This window comes from Eptatretus burgeri, chromosome 6 (genome assembly GCF_056783735.1).
Source record: "Eptatretus burgeri isolate ZD-2024b chromosome 6, Ebu_testis_v1, whole genome shotgun sequence".
In the NCBI taxonomy this organism is placed as follows: domain Eukaryota; kingdom Metazoa; phylum Chordata; class Myxini; order Myxiniformes; family Myxinidae; genus Eptatretus; species Eptatretus burgeri.
The window spans coordinates 87,786,161-87,805,387 of record NC_140966.1 but is presented as its reverse complement, the minus strand read 5'-3'; the positions used below and the strand labels follow the sequence as shown (position 1 = coordinate 87,805,387).

Sequence of the window (19,227 nt, the reverse complement as noted above, 5' to 3'; positions counted from 1 at the left end):
TAAATAAATCACCCTGTATTTACCTACACTATACTCATCATGTATGTACTCAACTCGTTATGGAATGTCAGTGCTGCGGAAGTAGTCTCTTGGCAAGGGTTCTGTTGAGAGGTTTGCTGTTGCCTTAACAACAGTCAGTCATGGCAGGAATTTGTTATTTGTTCAGGGTGTTGGTGATAAATTGCCTCCTCTTCACAAAAGATGCCGAGGGATCTTTAACGTCCATCAATGGACACTGTTGGCGGACGTGTCCTTCTCATGAACGGTTCACATCGATGCATGTGAAATAGCAGGATGGCAGTTTATACCTATGTCGAGATTCAAACCAAGGCTACACAGCTCAGAGGTGAGTGCGATATCCTCTCGGCCATGCTGCCAACTCATTCCATCTACCCAACGGTATTATTGACCAAATATAAATAAATTAGTTGAAGCTTAAACATATAATACTTGGTGCTCTGACAAAGTGCTAAGTGCTCATCCTCGAAAATCACACGTTCACTTGCTCCCAATCCAAAAAGCGATTCCTCGTGAGAAATTCTCAATGTCAAACCTCCATTGTGAAAAGGCACGTTCTCCCAGAAACCTATGCATTCACTCACTCCAGTTCAAAAGAAAAGTGGTTACGGCTATGGATTCTTGTCGGTTGAAATCCTGACATATTTTCAACAAATACTTACAAAATTAATGAAATTTTTAAACGAAATTAATGCATGTTGATCAAATTTAAGAGGATTTCATGGTAGTCTTGATGATTCAATTAAATGCCCTTTAATGTAACTCTCTCCGATTATATATTCACGGACATAACACATTCGTATTTTTATGCTTACCGATATGATATCCAAAAAGAAAAATGTAATATTTTGGTGATGGGAAAGACTTGTCCAATTGAACGGCTATCCTATTCATTTGGAAAGATGGACGGAGGGTAATAAAATGATTTTACATGTAAATGTTAAAGTTAAGATATTAAAATGTAAATTGTAACATCCCCAATGTGTAAAAGCGCACGTGAACATGCAACGAGGCACACAGTGAAAGGAGGTGAGATATAAGTTACCGCAAAGCTGTGATTTTGAACGCCTCTGGCAGAAAACAGCGTACGTTGTGCATCTGGAAGGCATCCGCATCACAGACCTGAGGGTCTGTTCGCCCGTAGTTGGCATTCTCCACACGGATCACGTCATTACCAGGGCAACGCAGGCCTAAGAGATATCCTTGGCATGCAAGCTCCCTCCGAATAAGCCCAGTTCCACCTGCAAACAGCATCTTGTTACCAAGACCTAAAAACAATAAGCTAAACACAGAGCCACAAACATAATGGTGCAGGTATTTCTTCGGATGGGCCCACCTAGTATATCCCAGGTATGTTAACTCCTATAGTCTCCCAGAATGCACGGAAGTGACCGAACACTCAATCAACACAAAACAAACACCACCCTCTTCATGCCATGCCAAATGCTACCACTATCATTCATGCGACCTACTGTCTTCCAACAGCTTTTCCCATTGAACAACATTATTCAGGTGAACTACTTTATCCAAGATCTGTCTCTCTCAATTCCGCATAAATGTTTAATGTTCACCAACAATCATGCTTTTCCATACATCCCCATGTTCTCTGACCCGTGGTTGCATTGATTATGGTATGATCGGTAACCAGATATTTTATATATTTATCTCAAGATGTTCCTAGACTGTCCTTGCTTTTTTTTTTTCTTCTCCTTCTCCTTCTCCTTCTCCTTCTCCTTCTCCTTCTCCTTCTCCTTCTCCTTCTCCTTCTCCTTCTCCTCCTCCTCCTCCTCCTTCTTCTCTCTCTCTCTCTCTCTCTCTCTCTCTCTCTCTCTCTCTCTCTCTCTCTCTCTCTCTCTCTCTCTCTCTCTCTCTCTCTCTCTCGCCTCTGTAACTGCAACACAAAAAAAGCTAATAGTTTCGTGAGGGGATATGTATTATGCCTGGTGTTGGCTTAATCGTTAGGGTGGTGGGCTTGAGATCCCCTGATCCTGAATTCAAATCCCCCTCGGCTGTTGAATACCAGGTGGGATTGACTCTGCCTGTCATCCGACTGAGGTCAGAAAAATGAGTGCCAGCATGCTGGTATATCCTGTGTCGGAGTGGCAACCCATCCAAGATTGTACCCACTAGCCAAGGAGACTGCTTAGGCAGCACCAACGCTCTGCATAGAGTATGGTCCCAATGGATGGATGGATCATTTTTCTGAAACATTGATAATCATACTCTGTAGAATATTTGGAACTATACTCTTGTATGTTGCACAATTCAGTGTACAAATGGTTTATGAAAAGTAGTTGGCATAAAATGAAGTCATTTCATGAAATATTGAAGCTTAAACCATTTTATTTTTTTTTGATCTGGCAATTTTAACTGGACCTCACTGCAAAAGAGAGAATTTATATTTTTAATTTTGAACTTGAACAATCAGCTGATATTTCATTTCTACTTCCATACCCTGTGGGCATGTTGGAACACTACCATCATACAAGAAAATCTGTAATAATGCTGTCCCTCGTTGCATTCATGACTCGTCTTTCTGCAGAAAATATTTCATGCAACAATCTTATCTTTATAAAGAGAACAAATACCAGGATTGCAGGCAGATGTTTTGACATGACTTATGCACAAATTCATGGGACAGATTGTACATAAATCATGTACAGGACAGGCATGAGTGGCTATCAAAGTAATTTTGCATGAATTACAAGGACGTGAGTCGATAATGGATAAGTACATACAATATGTGATGCATGGGATTTGAACCAGGTACTTTACATCATGATCAGATGGAAACATCTGATCACATTCAGATGGGAACATGAATAGGCCAATCCATGAATAGGCTTTTGGTCGTGATTTTTTACCTCCACATCGAATGTGGATGGAGATTATGCTGACACCCCTGTCTGTCTGTCTGTCTGTCTGTCTGTCTGTCTGTCTGTCTGTCTGTCTGTCTGTGAGCGGGATATCTCAAAAAAATTATGGATGGATTTGTACTAAACTTGGTGGCCATGTTTGGTATGCAAGAAGAACAAACTCATTCGATTTTGATGAAGATGTGGATCCTTATCCAGATACTAGAATTTTCAAAGTGATTCTTCACCATTGGGTGAAAGGGCCAAAAACGATATATAGCATGACATCTCAAAAAGTTATCCACAGATTTGAACGAAACTTGGTGGACAGGTTGGGTGTGTGACATGGACGAATTGATTAGATTTTGGTTAAGGTCCGGATGCAGATCCGGCCTATTAGTGGGATACAAAATGTAAACTGTTCGTCCTAGTGGAGGTATATGCTCTGCCGGGTGCCGTTCTCATTGAAAATTTGATGACAAAAGCTTAAATGGTAAAGAAAAACGTTGTGGCCTGCCTGGACACACACACTGTCACACGGACACAGAAACGACTGCAAAACTCCGTCTCCCGCTACCCAGTGGACGTGTTAATGATGGTGCAAAATATGAACAAACATTGGCCGAATACACTACAGTAAAGTGCAGTGCTACACACCTGATATACATTCACTTTGAAACACTTCGATGTAAAATGAATGTGAAAAATGAACATTATTTTATACACTTTAAATCAGATGGTCTGAGTAAGAAATTGTTTAACTTTGAAGTCTCAGTCCCACTTCAAGAGGAAGAGGGACATGAGGTTATATAAAAGGCACGAGAGGAGCTTCTTTCCTTGTACAATGCCCAAATGTCCCGACTCTTTGATGACTGCAACTTCAACTTTCAAATCAACAAATGAGATGCCTGGGAACACTGTCAAGCCCAGTGGTTACACATAAGACGAATTATGAACTTGAACCAAGTGCTGTGTCTGCAAAAGTCCATAAAATGAGAAATTAATGGTATTAGTAGATCGAATGTAAACATCACGAGCTGTTGCAAATCAAAGCAGTTGCTTGGATCCTCTACAGTGCATGGACCTCAAAGTGCTCATTAAGTGATGTCTCAAAGTGAGTCAGTCTGTTGTCTCGATATATCTAATGAACACATTCAATTTGGATTCAGAGGCAAAAACTCCTGCTGCAAAGAGAAGACAGTGTTTCCCTGGCCTTGAAGTTGAACATTCATTTGATTTATGTGACCTGCAATGCCCACAAGATAGAAATACTTGAGAAGCCACTTTCAGTCTGAAAGTGCAGGATTTGTAATCATTTCTAGGAATGTCTTCTTCTTTTAAGCAGGCAGCAAAACGAACTACAACTTTCACCTGGGACAGCTAGCATACATTGCTGTGCATCAAAAATCCACAAGCCTATTCGAGCAGGACAAGCCAGATATATGCCTCTGAGACAGTCCTGGGGCAATAAACAACAAGAACAACTAGAACGGCACTCAGAGTGCATACCTCCACCAGGCTGAACAGTTTACATTTTGTATCCCACTGATAGGCTGGATCTGAATCTGGACCTGAACCAAAATCGAATCGACTGGTTCTTATCCAATGTCACCCAACCAACTCATCCACTGAGTTTTCTCATAATTTATCCACAACCTTTTGAAGCATTATGCTACATATTGTTTTGGCCCCATATCTCAATGGTGAAGAATCACTTGAAAATTTTTTTTAATTCTCGGAATTCAGAACTTCACCAAAATGGAATCACTTCTTCCTTGTCACACACCCAACCAAGTGTCGTCTGGACCCATCCATAACTTTTTGAGATATCACGCTATATATCGTGTTTTGCCCGATCGCTCGATGGTGAAGAATGACTCAAAAATTCTAGCATCCGGATCCGGATCTTCATCAAAATCTGAACAATTCGTCCTTATTACACATCCAGCCTCTCCACCAAATTTCGTCCAAATCCGTCCATGGCTAAGCGCATGTAAGTGGTTACCACCCCTATTTTAGGGCATACCCTGACTTGAATGGCATTTTTGAAAGTCACAAAGACTACTACTGGTCATGAAATTTGGTTCATTGCACAGACAGTGTTCCATAGGACCTTAAAATATATAGGTTCATGGGTCTATGATGTATATTACTGAATCTACAGGATTTTTATTGAATATACATGCCCAGTATTGGCCTTTTTTCTTGTTTCACCTTAAAATATGACATATATTAGACCATGCAAAAATACAACATATAAAACATTCCATATGAAATTTCTCATCTAATCAAAAGGTTGTCACCCACCGTCTGAGAAAATCAGCATTTGTGTCTGTCAGTGGTGGATTCTCATGATATATGCACATTCTGGCATATTTTTGTTTTTTCTTGTTTTATTGCCCTTTTAGAGCCTGGGACAATGAAATCCCCCAACAAATTGACTAGTTTATCAATAACTCATATTTACATGTCTTAAATTATTCAACTTACTACCAATAATCAATGTAAAAAAATTTAGATGATCCGCGTGGATACTTAATTACAGCGGCTTGACCGAACTTTCCAACCCAAATGTCCGACTGCACGTCACGTTTTTTTTAAAAAACGCTTTTATTCTTCTGTGCATCAGATTGTTTTCACTAAAATTTATTTACAAATGGGGCACAGTGATATAGATATAATAGTATAAAAAATATTGAAAACATGCATGGCTTTGGTTTAGAGTAATTTTGCATTTTTGTCCGACTGCACGTCACCCTTTTTTGAATTTGATTAAAAAATTAATTTTCTTTAAAAAAATTTTAAATATTTTTCCAGGTATTTAAAAAAATATTTTATTAATTTAGAAGGCAGCTAAAAAAAGTTTTGGAGAATCTAGAGAGCTTTTTGTTACTCCCAGAATTGATTGAATTGAAAATTTACGTCCAAGAATTTGTTCGATAAATCTCTTTTAGCGCTTTTCAGCATCTGACAGTCATAGTGGGGCAACTTAGCTAAATATAGCATAACAATTGTGCATTTTGTGAGGAAAGCACCAAATTTGGCAAACTAGTAGCCTATCATATTATGAACAGATTTGGATATTGGGCCATCTCAAATTCAGCCGCTGATGGCTGTGGCAGCCATTTTCCACTGCCATCAAAAATTTTGAGATGGCCCAATATCCAAATCTGTTCATAATATGATAGGCTACGAGTGCGCCAAATTTGGTGCTTTCCTCACAAAATGCACAATTGTTATGCTAAGTTGCCCCACTATCACTGAATAGAGCAGTAATAAAAAAATAGGTATGTATTATTTCTTAATAATCCCAGAAATTGGTATTTTGATTATTAGATTAGTTGCTAGAATAAGTTACATACTATGGCCTTCATTTATTTTGCCAAAAAAGAAAAAAAAAGAAAAATTAGGTAATTTCATTGAAAACTCACAAAACCATCAGAATAGGTACCCCTTCTTCAAAGTATCATATTTCGGTATATGTATATGTGCTTAAGCTATACGGTTTTTTGTTCTGAACTCAGACTTACACTTTCAGGAAAATGTAGTGAGAAGGCAATGGAACAAACTTCATTTTTTGACATTTTTCAAACAGAGTGGTAACCACTTACATGCGCTTAGCCCCATAACTTTTTTAGATATTACGCTATATATCGAGTTTGGCCCAATCGCTCGATGGTGAAGAATGACTCTCAAAAATTATAGTATCCAGATCCAGATCTTCATCAAAATCTGAACAATTCATCCGTATTACACACCCAACCTCTCCACCAAATTTCGTCCAAATCTGTCCACAACTTTTTGAGATACCCTGTTCACAGACAGACATGGGTGGAAACATCACCTCCATATACCTTCGGTGGCGGAGGTAACAATATGATGAGCAGGTAGAGCAGGTGGATTTAAATTGAATGGACATACACCACAAAAGTCATTTGTAATTATGTTTTATAAACAAATACTGTATCATAATATTTTGAATCAAGTGTTTGGCTTGTTTATTTGGTCTTTATGTGTGCATTTGCACCGATAAGCTTTGAGGCTCTGCAAGCCACATTGGGATTGTAGAAGAGCTACATGTGGCTCAGGAGCCATGGATTGGCGACCCCTGCTCGAGACCATCCTGCCATCCATAGCCACTGTAATATCATGCATTAATAATTATTATCTTCCCACATTCAATAAATTCCACATTAACTGAACTGTTTGGGTCCTAAAACATGACTGCCATCAACTTTCTGACTCATGGTTGAACTTTGAATTTTATCTCCACTCCATGTTGACTCACACTGACTCCAGCATAAAATGATAAAAACCATATCTCATCACATGTCACAATATTCTTCAAGAAATCAACAGCTCTTTTGATCAAAAGTGAGGTCCATTGATGTGCACCTTGCAAGAAGCTTGTTAAAATTTTCCAAGTGACAATAAATGATTGTTTCCACACTTCAAACAGTGACATCAATTATTCTGCAATTTCACGTCGTAATCCTCTTTTCACACAACGATTCTCTGCAATTGTTCACATACAGAGCTGTTCAACATGTTGAACGTTTGCTTGAATGACAGCAGTTGGTTGCATCTGAGCACTCAAGATAGCTCATCAATTGTTGGGCAACTTTGAACTTGCTGCACAATTTACACACACACAACTACGTGAAAGAGATACATAACCAAATTGTTCAAACAGTATCCTTTTTATGTCACCTGGTTTGATGTTTTCCTTCAGAAGTACATTAATGATATGCCTCTATTTCATAGAAAATGTGACCATGTTGGCAGCCATCTTGGTTATACCCAGAATGTTTTGACCATTATTGATGTCACTTCTTTCTTCTTTTTCATTCCCCTTATTCTTTTTGATTGAGTGACATCTTCATAGTTGTGAATCTCTATAGACACCACAGTCTAAGAATAAAGTGTGAATACATAGTGGAATCAGGCCCCTGGTTTTCTACACCTTTGTGCTAGTTCCTTTTACGAATAGGACTATTGGATTGATTTTGATTGATTTTTAAAAGTAACACTTGTAATCCAGTTTGCTGAGCAGGTCATGCAGTCCCTGAGCAACAATCCAGATTAGTTTGATTGAATGAAAAAGGTGTGTTCATTATTCTTCAGATAGCACACATTGTTCTAAAAAGTGTTCCTACATGCTCAGGTACATTACATTGCACACATAACCCACTAGAATGACATCCCATTCAATGTAGAAATAAGTTGAATGCACAATGTCCAAGTCTCAATCTATATAAGATCACCTGATCTTTTCAAGAAAGTTCAGAAAAGTTTGTATGACCTACAACTATTGGATGTACAACATAACAATTAAATTTTCCCTTCGAATAGTCATCCCACTGAACTGCCACTTCTCCTTTACTTGTTCATTATTCAAGCATTGGACATCTGATGGACCTTTCGTTTTTGAGAATCCTTTTTAGAAATCAGAATGTTTTTGGTCCAAGTGGTTCACTTGCTTGGCTCTCCGATCACAAACCTCATTTCCTCCTCGTTTTACATGCCATTTCAATGATTCATTGTCAATCTGATTGGCAATGTTAAGCAGATACAGCATCTCAAGGATTAGATCACATCTACATCAGGTCTTTTGGGATTCAAAAGCATGTAAGAGCAGACAATGAGGAAGAAACTTTAATGGTTAAAGTCGGAAATTTGATTTGGAATTGCACTTAAAGGGTTAAAATCAATTATGCAATTGGTTGCCACATCAATGGCCAACATTTCTGCTGAAACTACAGAGAGGGAGCTGGATAGCCTGTTGGATTTGACAAGCTTGATATTGCGGATAAATATCTCCTTGATGGTGGATCTTTGGAGTCATCTGTGTACCATGTGCAAGGATTTACCCCTGAATCATTTGGATGTCTTCCAATGCCTGGTTTTGTGACAACACCAGATTACCTCTGTCAATCACTTTAACCAAGTCTAGATGAACACAGTGAGCATGTCAAGAACAAAAAAAAGGCCAAGGAGGCTGGCCATATTGCCACTACATACAGGATATTCACTGGGACAACATCCAAATTCATACAATTAGTTTACGCTCGTACATAGTATTCCAAATGATGTCGATTCGGAAATTTTCCAGCTCATTTCATATTCCCAACAGTTTACAAATCCGTCTTTGCCTGGGTGGTTATCACTAGCAGAGCTTACCTTAGTGCAATATTTCAATTTATTAGTCTCCCATCGCAGTGGCAGGGCCATTTCCCCAGAAAGATCTGAAATAGGGCGGCTTATAAAGTTCGCAGACATATACGGAGTGCTTTAAATTGGATCACTGCGAGATTTTTTTCTTTCCATTTTTTTGCCACCACTAAAGGCATGACTCTCATAGTCTTGGTGTGAGCAAATAAGGGCTATAGATATGATCATATTAAACTTTATCGTGCACTCACCATGTTGTACCTGTTATGCTTCTCATTAAATGAGGACATAACCGTTGTACATATTTGGATAAATCCTGTAATATAGGTTCTCCAAGTTAATCTTTTGTCAAATTTGACTCCAAAAATATAGCTTCAAAAGCAGCTTTAAGATGTTTACCATTAACTGTGACTCAGATGTCATAAATCTTTTATTTAAAGACACAGCAAGATGTTTTTTATACGACTGTTGCTGAAATATGTATCTACTTTATTCTAGACTTTGTTGCCGAAAATTTGACTCGACATTTTTGGACCCATTGCTCCACCTAACAGATATCTTCTTGGAGCTTCTTGATCGTAAATTTTACATTCCTACCACAAATCCACAAAGCAATGTCATCAGCAAACAAAACGAGCTGAGTATAAATAATATTATTAATCATGATGTTGGAAAGTGTCAGACTGATGCTGCTGCCTTGAGGAATATCATTGTGAGTTTGACAGATGGAAGACTGTGCTTAATTCTCAGTCGGAAAAATGTTCGATCGAATTAAAAAAAAAATCTTATGAAATGCACTGTAACATATTGCCCTGAACTTAACAAAATTAAGATCTTTATGCCGAAACATATCATAAGGCGTCTGAATATCTAAGAAGACTCCAAGTAACAGCCCATGATTGTTTAAGGTTTTCTTGATGTTATTGCCCAACACAACAACATGATCACTGGTTCCACATCCAATCGTAAAACCACTTTGCAGCAAATTGTACGGAAAATTGTTTTTTAATATCCCAAAGGCTCATTAACAATCCTTTCCTTTAATTTATGAGACAGGTGAGTGAAATAGGATGAAAAGATGGTGGAGTTGTTTGATCTTTTTCAGCCTAATGGGTTGCCATAAAAATAGTGTTTCCAGTCACTGAAGTGTTTTCCTGAGGACCAACCAAATGACATAGATCGAGAAAAAAAAAAATTTTGAGCACCTTTTGATTCATGTGTTTGAACATTAAATAAAAGGTTAACCAATGTGGCCTGGGGGCACCATTGTTTGCCTTCCAAATTGCATAAGGAAGCTTTTTTAATGGAAAAAAACAACAAATCGATATCTGAAAAAGGGTTACTATATCTGGTTGATAATCATAAAGTGTCTAGTTACAACTTCAGGAATTGTTGTTTATTTGTTGTAAACCTTTATCATGATTTCACTCATCGGTAACATTTGTGAAGTGTTTGCCCAGCACCTCTGCCTTATCCTCAGTCAAGTAACTAACTTTATTTTGGGCTACCAGAACGGTGTGTTTCCATCATCATATTTCATTCACGTTAATCCTCTCCATACAGTTCCTTGGGGGAGTGGGGGAGAGGGGAGGGGCATCAGGATTTTTAGAATGTCAGTTAGGAAATTCTATAATTAGATTTTGATTTCCATATAGTATCCACTCTATAAGCAAAAGAACTCTGCCTTATCGTAATAATGTAGTTTGCACATTCTGATGACTCCAAGAACTAAGTCAGTGGTATTTTCACTTTGTCACTACCAGAAGGGGCACTGATGCTGGAAAGGTCAAGGAATATAGGAACCAGATGAAAAGTTTTCCCTCGCCAACGGTCAATGACAAGCAAGCATGGCGAGTATGCTAAAACCCTCAATATACCATCGCCAGTGAAAAAAAAAAGGCCCTCATTCCCCAACAGCTCTTACATGACTGAATAATGTTGCTGTCATGTTAAGGAGAGAGCAGGCATTGCTCAGAACCTCTGAATATGACTCATATGCAGTTAGACATTGAAGCTAAACATGTTTCATGGACACAGTCTTCAAATCAAAGAAAATCTAAAAACACTGGAAGAATAACTCGAAAGCATTGAATGGGATATAATTGTGCTGAATCAAGTCGGACAAAAATGAGAAAATTAATTACAGTTGAAAAATGGTTGAATGTTCGACACAACGGGCTAAGAAAAGGAAAGTGAGTGGAGTTGGATTCCACAGAAAACCTGAGTTAGCTTGAAATATTCAAAGTTCCAAGAGTTTGTCTGGTTGAACTGCAAAATTTATTCTTCAATTAACCCAAAAAAATACCATCTGAAAATCATTCAACCGAATATGCCCCAACGACGAGTTACGATGATTAAGAAGTGGAAGAAATATATGAACAAGTGGAGGGATTTCTAAAGAGTAACATTAATGCAAGAAAATACACACTCAATTAGCATTAAACTCTTTTAATAAATATCTTTTCTTGGGAACTGAGAGCTGAGTTAGCCAGAGTAAACTCATCTAAACACAAGCTGTCTCATCTGATTCTTTCTCATTCAGGATCTGGTATATTTGTGTGAAATATGTCAAGTGTGTGCACGGCCGGTCCTTGATCAAATGACACCCCAGGCAAGGGGCGTCTTCGGCACCCCCTCTCCATTTCTTCAACTTTCAAATACCTTATAAGGGGGTAGTGAGGGCAGTCAGTGGTGAGGTCGTAGCGAGGGTAGGCAGTGGTGATGGAGTAGCGAGTGCAGACAGTGGTGAGGGTGCAGGAATCGAGGTAGGTAGCAATGAGGTCTGGGGTGACAGTTTTTGTTGGCGATTAAACTATTAAATGTACAGATCATTCTTCATTCTGCAGGAAGGATCGTAGACATAAAGCTGTGTGCAGTTTTGAAGGAGCAGGAGTTAGGCACATTGAAGGAAGGTTAAATGACATCGTATCGGGTCACGGCAGGAAGACGTTGGTTGTGGTACATCGAGGAGCAAATGATACAGGGAAAGTTTATTTGGAAGATTTGAAAAATAGATTCAGGATATTGTGGATACAGCTGAAAGCAAAGGGTTATGAGGTCATGCATTCGCCAAAGATTAGGAAATGGAATATAATTTATGAGCAGAGTGAGAGATGCCAACCTATGGCTGGAAGAATGGTATAGGGAGGAAGATTTTGCATTTTGGAAGCAGGGGAAATGAAAAAAGGGGACATATGCGACCCCAGCCGACCCTTACCCCCCCCCCCCCACTTCCCCGATAAAAAGGTTAAATTTTTATTACCTCCATAACCGAAGTTGGACAGAGGTTATGTTTTCACCTCTGTTTATCTGTGAGCATGACATATCAAGAACGTTGTGGATGAATTTCGACAATAATTGGTGGACAGGTTAGGTTGTGTCATTGATGGATTCATTTGATTTTAGTGAAGATGTGGATTTGAGAATTTTTTTTTTCCAAGTGATTCTTTACCGTTGAGAGATAGGGCCAAAAACAATATATAGCATAATATTTCAAAACGCTGTGGACGGATTTGGACAACACTTGGTGGACATGTTGGGTGTGTGACATGGAAGAATTGATTTGATTTTAGTGAAGATGTGGATTTGAGAATTTTTTTATTTTTCCAAGTGATTCTTCACCGTTAAGAGATAGGGCCAAAAACAATATATAGCATAATATTTCAAAACGCTGTGGACGGATTTGGACAACACTTGGTGGACATGGGTGTGTGACAAGGACGAATTGATTTGATTTTGGTGAAGATCCACATCCGGCCTATCAATGTCATAAAAAAATGTAAACTGTTCAGCCTGGTGGAGGTATGTGCTCTACCGAGTGCCGTTCTCATTTCATTTTTAATATCCTGATCCTGGTGATATCCCTGAGCCTGCAACATTTTTCTCATACCCCCATTCCTCCAATGAAATTAAGTCGTTGACTTGACAGATTCATTTAATCTGGAGTGAGTGCAGTGCAGGCATGATGAGCCGAATGGCCTCCTGCATCATATTTCCTTGTTATAACTTTGTGGCAGGCACATGCAGAACCGAGCAGGTGGTGCCCCCTTGAGCCCAGTGCCCCAGGCGGTCACCTGGGTCGCCTGCCTATAAATCCGGCCCCGAGTGTCTGTTTTTTTTCACACTTAATGTACAACATAAATGGCTGCAGTGTGGACTTGGACTGACACCACACAAATTGCTTACATTCCAACATTGCTTTTAAATGTGGGGCATTCCCCATCTACATGAATTTAATCCTGAGTTTTTCTCCTGAAGCAATTGGTCATTAAGGTGTTTTGGGATACCAACATACTAACACAACACACCAACAGGGACGGGCAACAGGGATGCAGTGATGAAGGACAAAATACAGGGAGACTTGGAGAAATAAGGGACATGGGAAAGAATCAGGGCTCGGTGAGGACAACACAGGGGTGGACAAGACAGATACGGCCTCAAACTCGCAGGAAGGAAAAACAGTAAACTTGGAAAGACCACAATCTCAGCTTCCGGTTCCGGGTCCGAGCACGTTGAGTGTTGGGTCATGCAGTTCCTCATTCCTGTTCATCAAAGCAAAGTTTTTGACACCAGATCTGTCGTGTCTTTCTGTTATGTTTTCATCCTTGTGTTGATGTTTGTTTTTTTGTCCAATTTTCCGTGATAGACCATACCTTGTTGTGGTGTATCGTCGAATTTGTCTCTGTGGTTGGCTGGCCTACTCGCCAAAGCCTCAGCTCGTTGGTGTGTAAATTTTGTCTCTGCTTTGATATCGCGTACCTCATAACACTTGCTTCTCCCGAGTATTGTCCTTCCAGTTTCCTTAACTTCATCCTATTCCCCCTCTTCATCTCAAAAGAAAAATCCTGCAAAAGATCATGAACTCATTCTGCCTGTACTTCCTCCTTTGGTTCATTCTTTATTACTTCCTTTCTCAATATCTCCAAACTGAATCTTGATTGAAGAAATGCTTCTTCCTTTAAACACTTTTAACAACATCATAAAGTACTTCACTTTTGTTATTGCTCCGTCCGGAACTCTCCATCTGTTCCTCTTCATCACAATCTGTTCCTCTACTGCTTCTCTTCTTCTTCTTCACAAGGCTTATTTCCCAAACCTGTCTCACTCCTAAATGATTGATCCATCAACCCTCCACCCATACCTATAGCACCACTTTCCTCCGTGCCTTCAACGACCATTCATTTCAACCCTCCCATGATCTGTCTCCAGAAATCCAAATTGAGAATCTTCAGTCAAGTTTACAGAGGTTGTCTGCACACAAATATAAATTCCCCATTCACATCCATTAATGGTGTCAAACCTCTCTATATCTACATGCCTGCATTCTCCAAACTCCACACCTTCTGTGTCCCCCTCTTCAGCATCCCTTGACTTAATGTCCCCTCTTTCTGCATCCCCCTCACCCCATCAATTCAACCCACCTCCTTCCACCTTACCCACTCACCCTGCCTCCTCACCCTGCCTCCTCACCCTGCCTCCCCCCATCTTCCACCTCACCCTACCCTCTCTCAGATTCCCCACCATCTGACACCCTCCAAGCTTCCTCTTGATGCACCCCCTTCTTCCAGTTCCTTGCCAAATTCCTGTACGCTTCCAGCAGTACCCCTCCCATCCGAGGCCTGCACTCCAACCTGATGGATCTCTCAATGCAGGCTACTGCTGATAAATCGGTCATCATCTGTTTAAAAAATCCTTACTCCCACAGGACGTCCCTAACTCCTTCGTGTCTCTCCCTGGCTATTGCCTCCTCTGGTTTGAGAGGCCTGAACAGCATCCCGGTGGTAGAATTACACTTTACATCAAGAACTCTATCAATAACTTTCTCACTGTCCATGGACTGCTCTTACACCTCCTAACCCCTAGGAGTACCTTTGGTTGCGACTTTCTCTCCGCTCCCACCTCATTTTTGTCTGTGTTGTACCGTTCTCCCAAAAGTGATGACTCCATCTACATCAGTCTCAGACAACATGGACCAAGTTCTAACCATTCATCCCAACTCTCTCTTCCTCATAAGTGGTGATTTAAATTGTCACCATGCAAATTGGCTGGGTTTGGGTATCTCTCTCACCAGCGATGGCACTGCTGCAGAGGACTTCTGTGACTCCATGGGACTGATTCAATCTGTGTAATTTCCAACCTGGATTTCTGCCAATGGTAAATCTTCTCTTCAAGACTTAGTGATGACCAACTTCCCTGTAAATGTCTCCTGCTGATGTTCCAATTGGTTCATCTGATTATATGCTTGTGAGAGTCAACATATCTCTAAATATTCTGAGAAAGCCAACTCGGCACCAGCGAGTCTGGCAGTTAACTCAGGCAGACGAGCAGGGACTACAACCCACCTTCTCACTTCAAGACTGATCTCCATCTTACGCCCCTGAAATTAACTCAGTGTGGGAATTCTTCCACAGAAGCCTGCTCTCTCTTATGCACAGATCCATCCCATCTCATCTTCAGGTATCATACCCTTCCTCCTGCCCATCAATATAACACTCAATCATGTGGTGAGATAATCAAACTGAAAACCAAAAAGGAACCCGAAGAAGTAAAGAGCAAAGATTGAGTCATCAGGAGGAACCTGGATAGGATTTAGGTTTCAGCTGCTACTCCACAACCCTCAAACCCATCCAGGTGCAGCCAAGTGGGCCTTACAGTAAACTTTCTGCAATAATTCACTTCTTCTTAGAGAGAGAGAGAGATGACGAAAGAGAGAAACAGAGAGTAAAAGAGATGAAAGAGAAGATAAAACAAGAATTAGAATGAATAAAGAGAATTGTGAAAAAAAAAAATAGAAAGATGTATGAAAGGAACAAAGAACAAAGATGTCAGAAAGAACCCAAGCAGATAGATTTCAACAGTTACTCCTCAGGCTCAAACGCAGCAACATGTATAAGCTACCAGAAGCTTATCAGGACATTGACCTCTTTCCTCCAACAACAACCTCACAGCTCAGTCAAATGGTGGTGGTGTGTGATGTTGCCTGATACTTCTGGAAAATTCAGTTACTGCAGGTTTCCAAGGTTTCCGTTTTCATTCCACATTCTGTATGCACTCCTTCACCACCCTGTTAAACCTTTCCTTGGCTCTGTTAGCTTGAGGGTAGTAACTGCTGGAGTGAGTTTGCTGTAACCACTTACAAAGCTTTTGTCCGTAGCCTGATGGAGTACTGCTCTCCCCTCTGGGCTGGTGCTCCTGCCTCCCACCTTTCTCGGCTTCACGCTGTCGAAACCAGGGCATTTAAGATCATCGGCATCTCCCGCAATGAAGCTGAGTCTTTGGGCCTCTCACTCAATCACCGCAGGTTGGTCGGTGGTCTTTCTGTCTTCTACCAACTCCTCTCCAGCCTTGCCCCCCCTGCTCTCTCTGCGATTTGTCCCCACCACATTTCCACAGGGCGCTCAAGGTCCGCCAACAACCCCCTTCTGGTAAAACTACCAAAATCACGAATCACTGCTCATCTTCACTCTTTCATTCCTCTTTTTTCCCGCCTTTGGAATAAACTTCCTCACTCTATTCTTTCCCATTCTTCCCTCCAGGCTTTCAAAACAGCTGTTCACCACCACCTCTTATCTTCCCCCATCCAAATCCTCGATCTTTTCTACCCCCGATAATCCACCCAAGCCCACTTCCTTCATTTCTCCTGCTTTCCTTCCTGAAAGTCCCTGAAATGTCCATCTTCTCTTCGCCATGTTCCCCGTCCCATCCCCATCCCTCTCCCTTCCACAGTTCACCTAATGTGTCTGTTCCCCACTGTTCTGTCCCTTCCACTCCCGCCCCTCTTGTCTCATGCCTCCTTGCTGTGAGTTGTGTGTTAGCTCTCATACGAGCCTCGACCAAGGTATACAAAAAAAAAAAAATCTCTCTTTCCAATAACTGAGAGAAGGCGGTGATGTGAATAATGGGGAACAGACTTTATATGGAAGCCTTTAAAGTGTCAGAAAAGACAAGCATTTGCCGAACATGGATGATAGGCAGTACCAAATTATATGAATCATTTAACATGAATATGATCCCTTGGAAAGTAGAGTAAAATAAATTCAATGAAATGCTCAAGACCAAGGACATTGCATGAATGCTCTTAAGAAAATGGCGGGATTGAGTTCATCAGACAAATGCAGGTTTTGTCAGAAAGAAACAGAAAGTACCAGCCACCTCCTCTCATGATGTAAAAAACTCATGTCAGAACAGCTGTACACAGAAAGACATGACAGCATCTGTCGAGTAATCCATTGGCACACCTGTAAACATTTCAACATCCCAGTCCCAGAACAATCATGGAAACACAAACCAAATCCAATCCTTGAAAATGAACATACTGTATAATGCTCATGCATGACAAGATGATCCCATTAAGTGTGAACATTGCAAACAAATCCTTGCGTCCGGACATAGTGCTCAAACACAAAAAGGAAAAGTCAGCACTATTGATCAAGGTTTCAGTTCCCAATGACTTTGGACTAAATGCTACAGAAATTAGGAAAATAACCAAATACCAGGATCTGAAAAATGAGGTCAAGAGGATTTGGAAATTGAAGAAAGCTGAAATTGTACCAGTGATAGTCTGAGTTACAGGAATGATAAAGAAAACACTTCCTGAGTACTTAAAATCATTCTGGGGAATATCACCACAAATGAGATACAAGTGGAGGCTGTCAGAGGTTCAGTGAAGATTTTGAAAAGAGTTCTTGGAACGAGGCTATGAGAACAAAGTTTCACAGCTCGGTTCATGAATCATTATCCTTTACCAAAAAGGAGGTGGAGATTTTGAGTTCTGGCAGAACTTACTCCCACCTCCTGAAAGCCAAATGGAGATAACAACAAAGAAAGATTGGCAGCAGTAGTTAACCTATAAAGTGTCAGAAAAGACAAGCATTTCCCAACCATGGGTGATAGACAGTACCAATTATAAGAATCATTTTTACATGGATATGATCCCTTGGAAAGTAAAGTAAAATAAATTCAATGAAAATGCTGACATTTTTTTTTTAACTCCCATTTGTCATTACCATCCTTGGTTACAAAAATTGTCACTCCACAAGAAAAAGCTGAATCTGACATAACAATGGGCTGGAAATATTAACTAAATTACTCTAAACAAGGAATCAAGGATGCCCTCTGGGAAGTGTTTTTGAATTTATTGCATTGAAGCATGTATATTTACTGTTCTGATACATTAATTGGTTCCTGAATCTTTTAAAGATTGTACTAAAGTGTGAGAAAGCCATGTATTTGTCTTTTGAACTGCCAAAATTGTCACTTCTTTTGACTAAACGGTTGTACAAATTATGTTCAAGCTGTCATATATTTTATTTCCGGTATGTTCAATTTGATATCTTATCCTGCAACACTGCATCGTGAAGCGTGTCCTTTTAAAATACTTGTTTTTATATATATAATGTCGAGGCTTGTGGAAGAGTTAGAATATAGAACGAACAGCTACAACACAATTTAAAAAGGGGAAACACACCAACTGCAGGGTAAAGGGACACAACATAGGATACCTGGAGGAAGAATAACTGAGGGGAAGTTTAATGGCAGCAAGCGTTTATCTGCCGTTAGGGGTTTCGTAATCGCAGTATCACATGTTCGTTGGATGTCGTACGCAGATATAGACACAAGAAGTAGTGTTCATACAGAAGCTTTCGGCAATTTACCCATTCCCAAAGAAGCTTCAAGAAAGTTCTTTAATCACTTCATAAAGCTCCATGAAAGCTCTGAAAAGCTCTGAAAGCTCCAAAAAGTTCTGCGAAACTGAAAAGGAATAATTTTGTTTTGTGACAATACTTAAGAAATGCATTACAGATCCACTATAAATGAAATACAATAAATCAAGCGAACAGGAAACACCTCAAATGGCATGGATGTACGTGACATGCATTGCGTTTACATGAAAACGCGTACAAAATAATATTCCAATCTTTCTTTCGACATGAAGTCTTACAATTCGCTACATAGAGAGATATACTGATCACTTTAACCCTCCTTAACGAGTAGTTCTTGTATGTAGATAAAATGTAGAATGGGCCTGGTCACACAGATGGCCTCATGGCTCGAGATGAACCTCTCAATACAGTAGAAGGTTTACAACATGATGTAAGTTTTGCAGAGTGAAGTAAGCTTGCAGCAGCTGCAAGCTTTGCAGAGAGCCTAAGCTTCGCAAAGAGCCTAAGCTTTTGGCTTCCCA

At 40.0% G+C, this 19,227-nt stretch overlaps 1 protein-coding gene and 1 long non-coding RNA gene across 8 annotated transcripts in view; one reads left to right on the top strand and one right to left on the bottom strand.

Annotated features, from left to right (window-relative positions):
• The window catches only part of LOC147025274 (adhesion G protein-coupled receptor L2-like), a 410,056-nt gene that overhangs the window by 356,965 nt on the left and 33,864 nt on the right, over nt 1-19,227 (bottom strand). For all 7 annotated transcript variants that reach the window (XR_015059417.1, XR_015059418.1, XM_085886098.1 and 4 more), the window contains exon 2: nt 1,064-1,259. Coding sequence is in view for 5 of the 7 variants with exons in the window: in XM_085886098.1 (XP_085742224.1) it covers nt 1,064-1,259 (196 nt within the window). In the remaining 2 variants the exon portion in view is untranslated. The remainder of the gene's footprint in view (nt 1-1,063; nt 1,260-19,227) is intronic.
• LOC147025273 (uncharacterized) overlaps nt 159-19,227 on the top strand; it is an 82,311-nt gene continuing 63,242 nt past the window's right edge. Inside the window, exon 1 of the long non-coding RNA XR_015059419.1 lies at nt 159-346. This is a non-coding gene — a long non-coding RNA (uncharacterized LOC147025273). The remainder of the gene's footprint in view (nt 347-19,227) is intronic.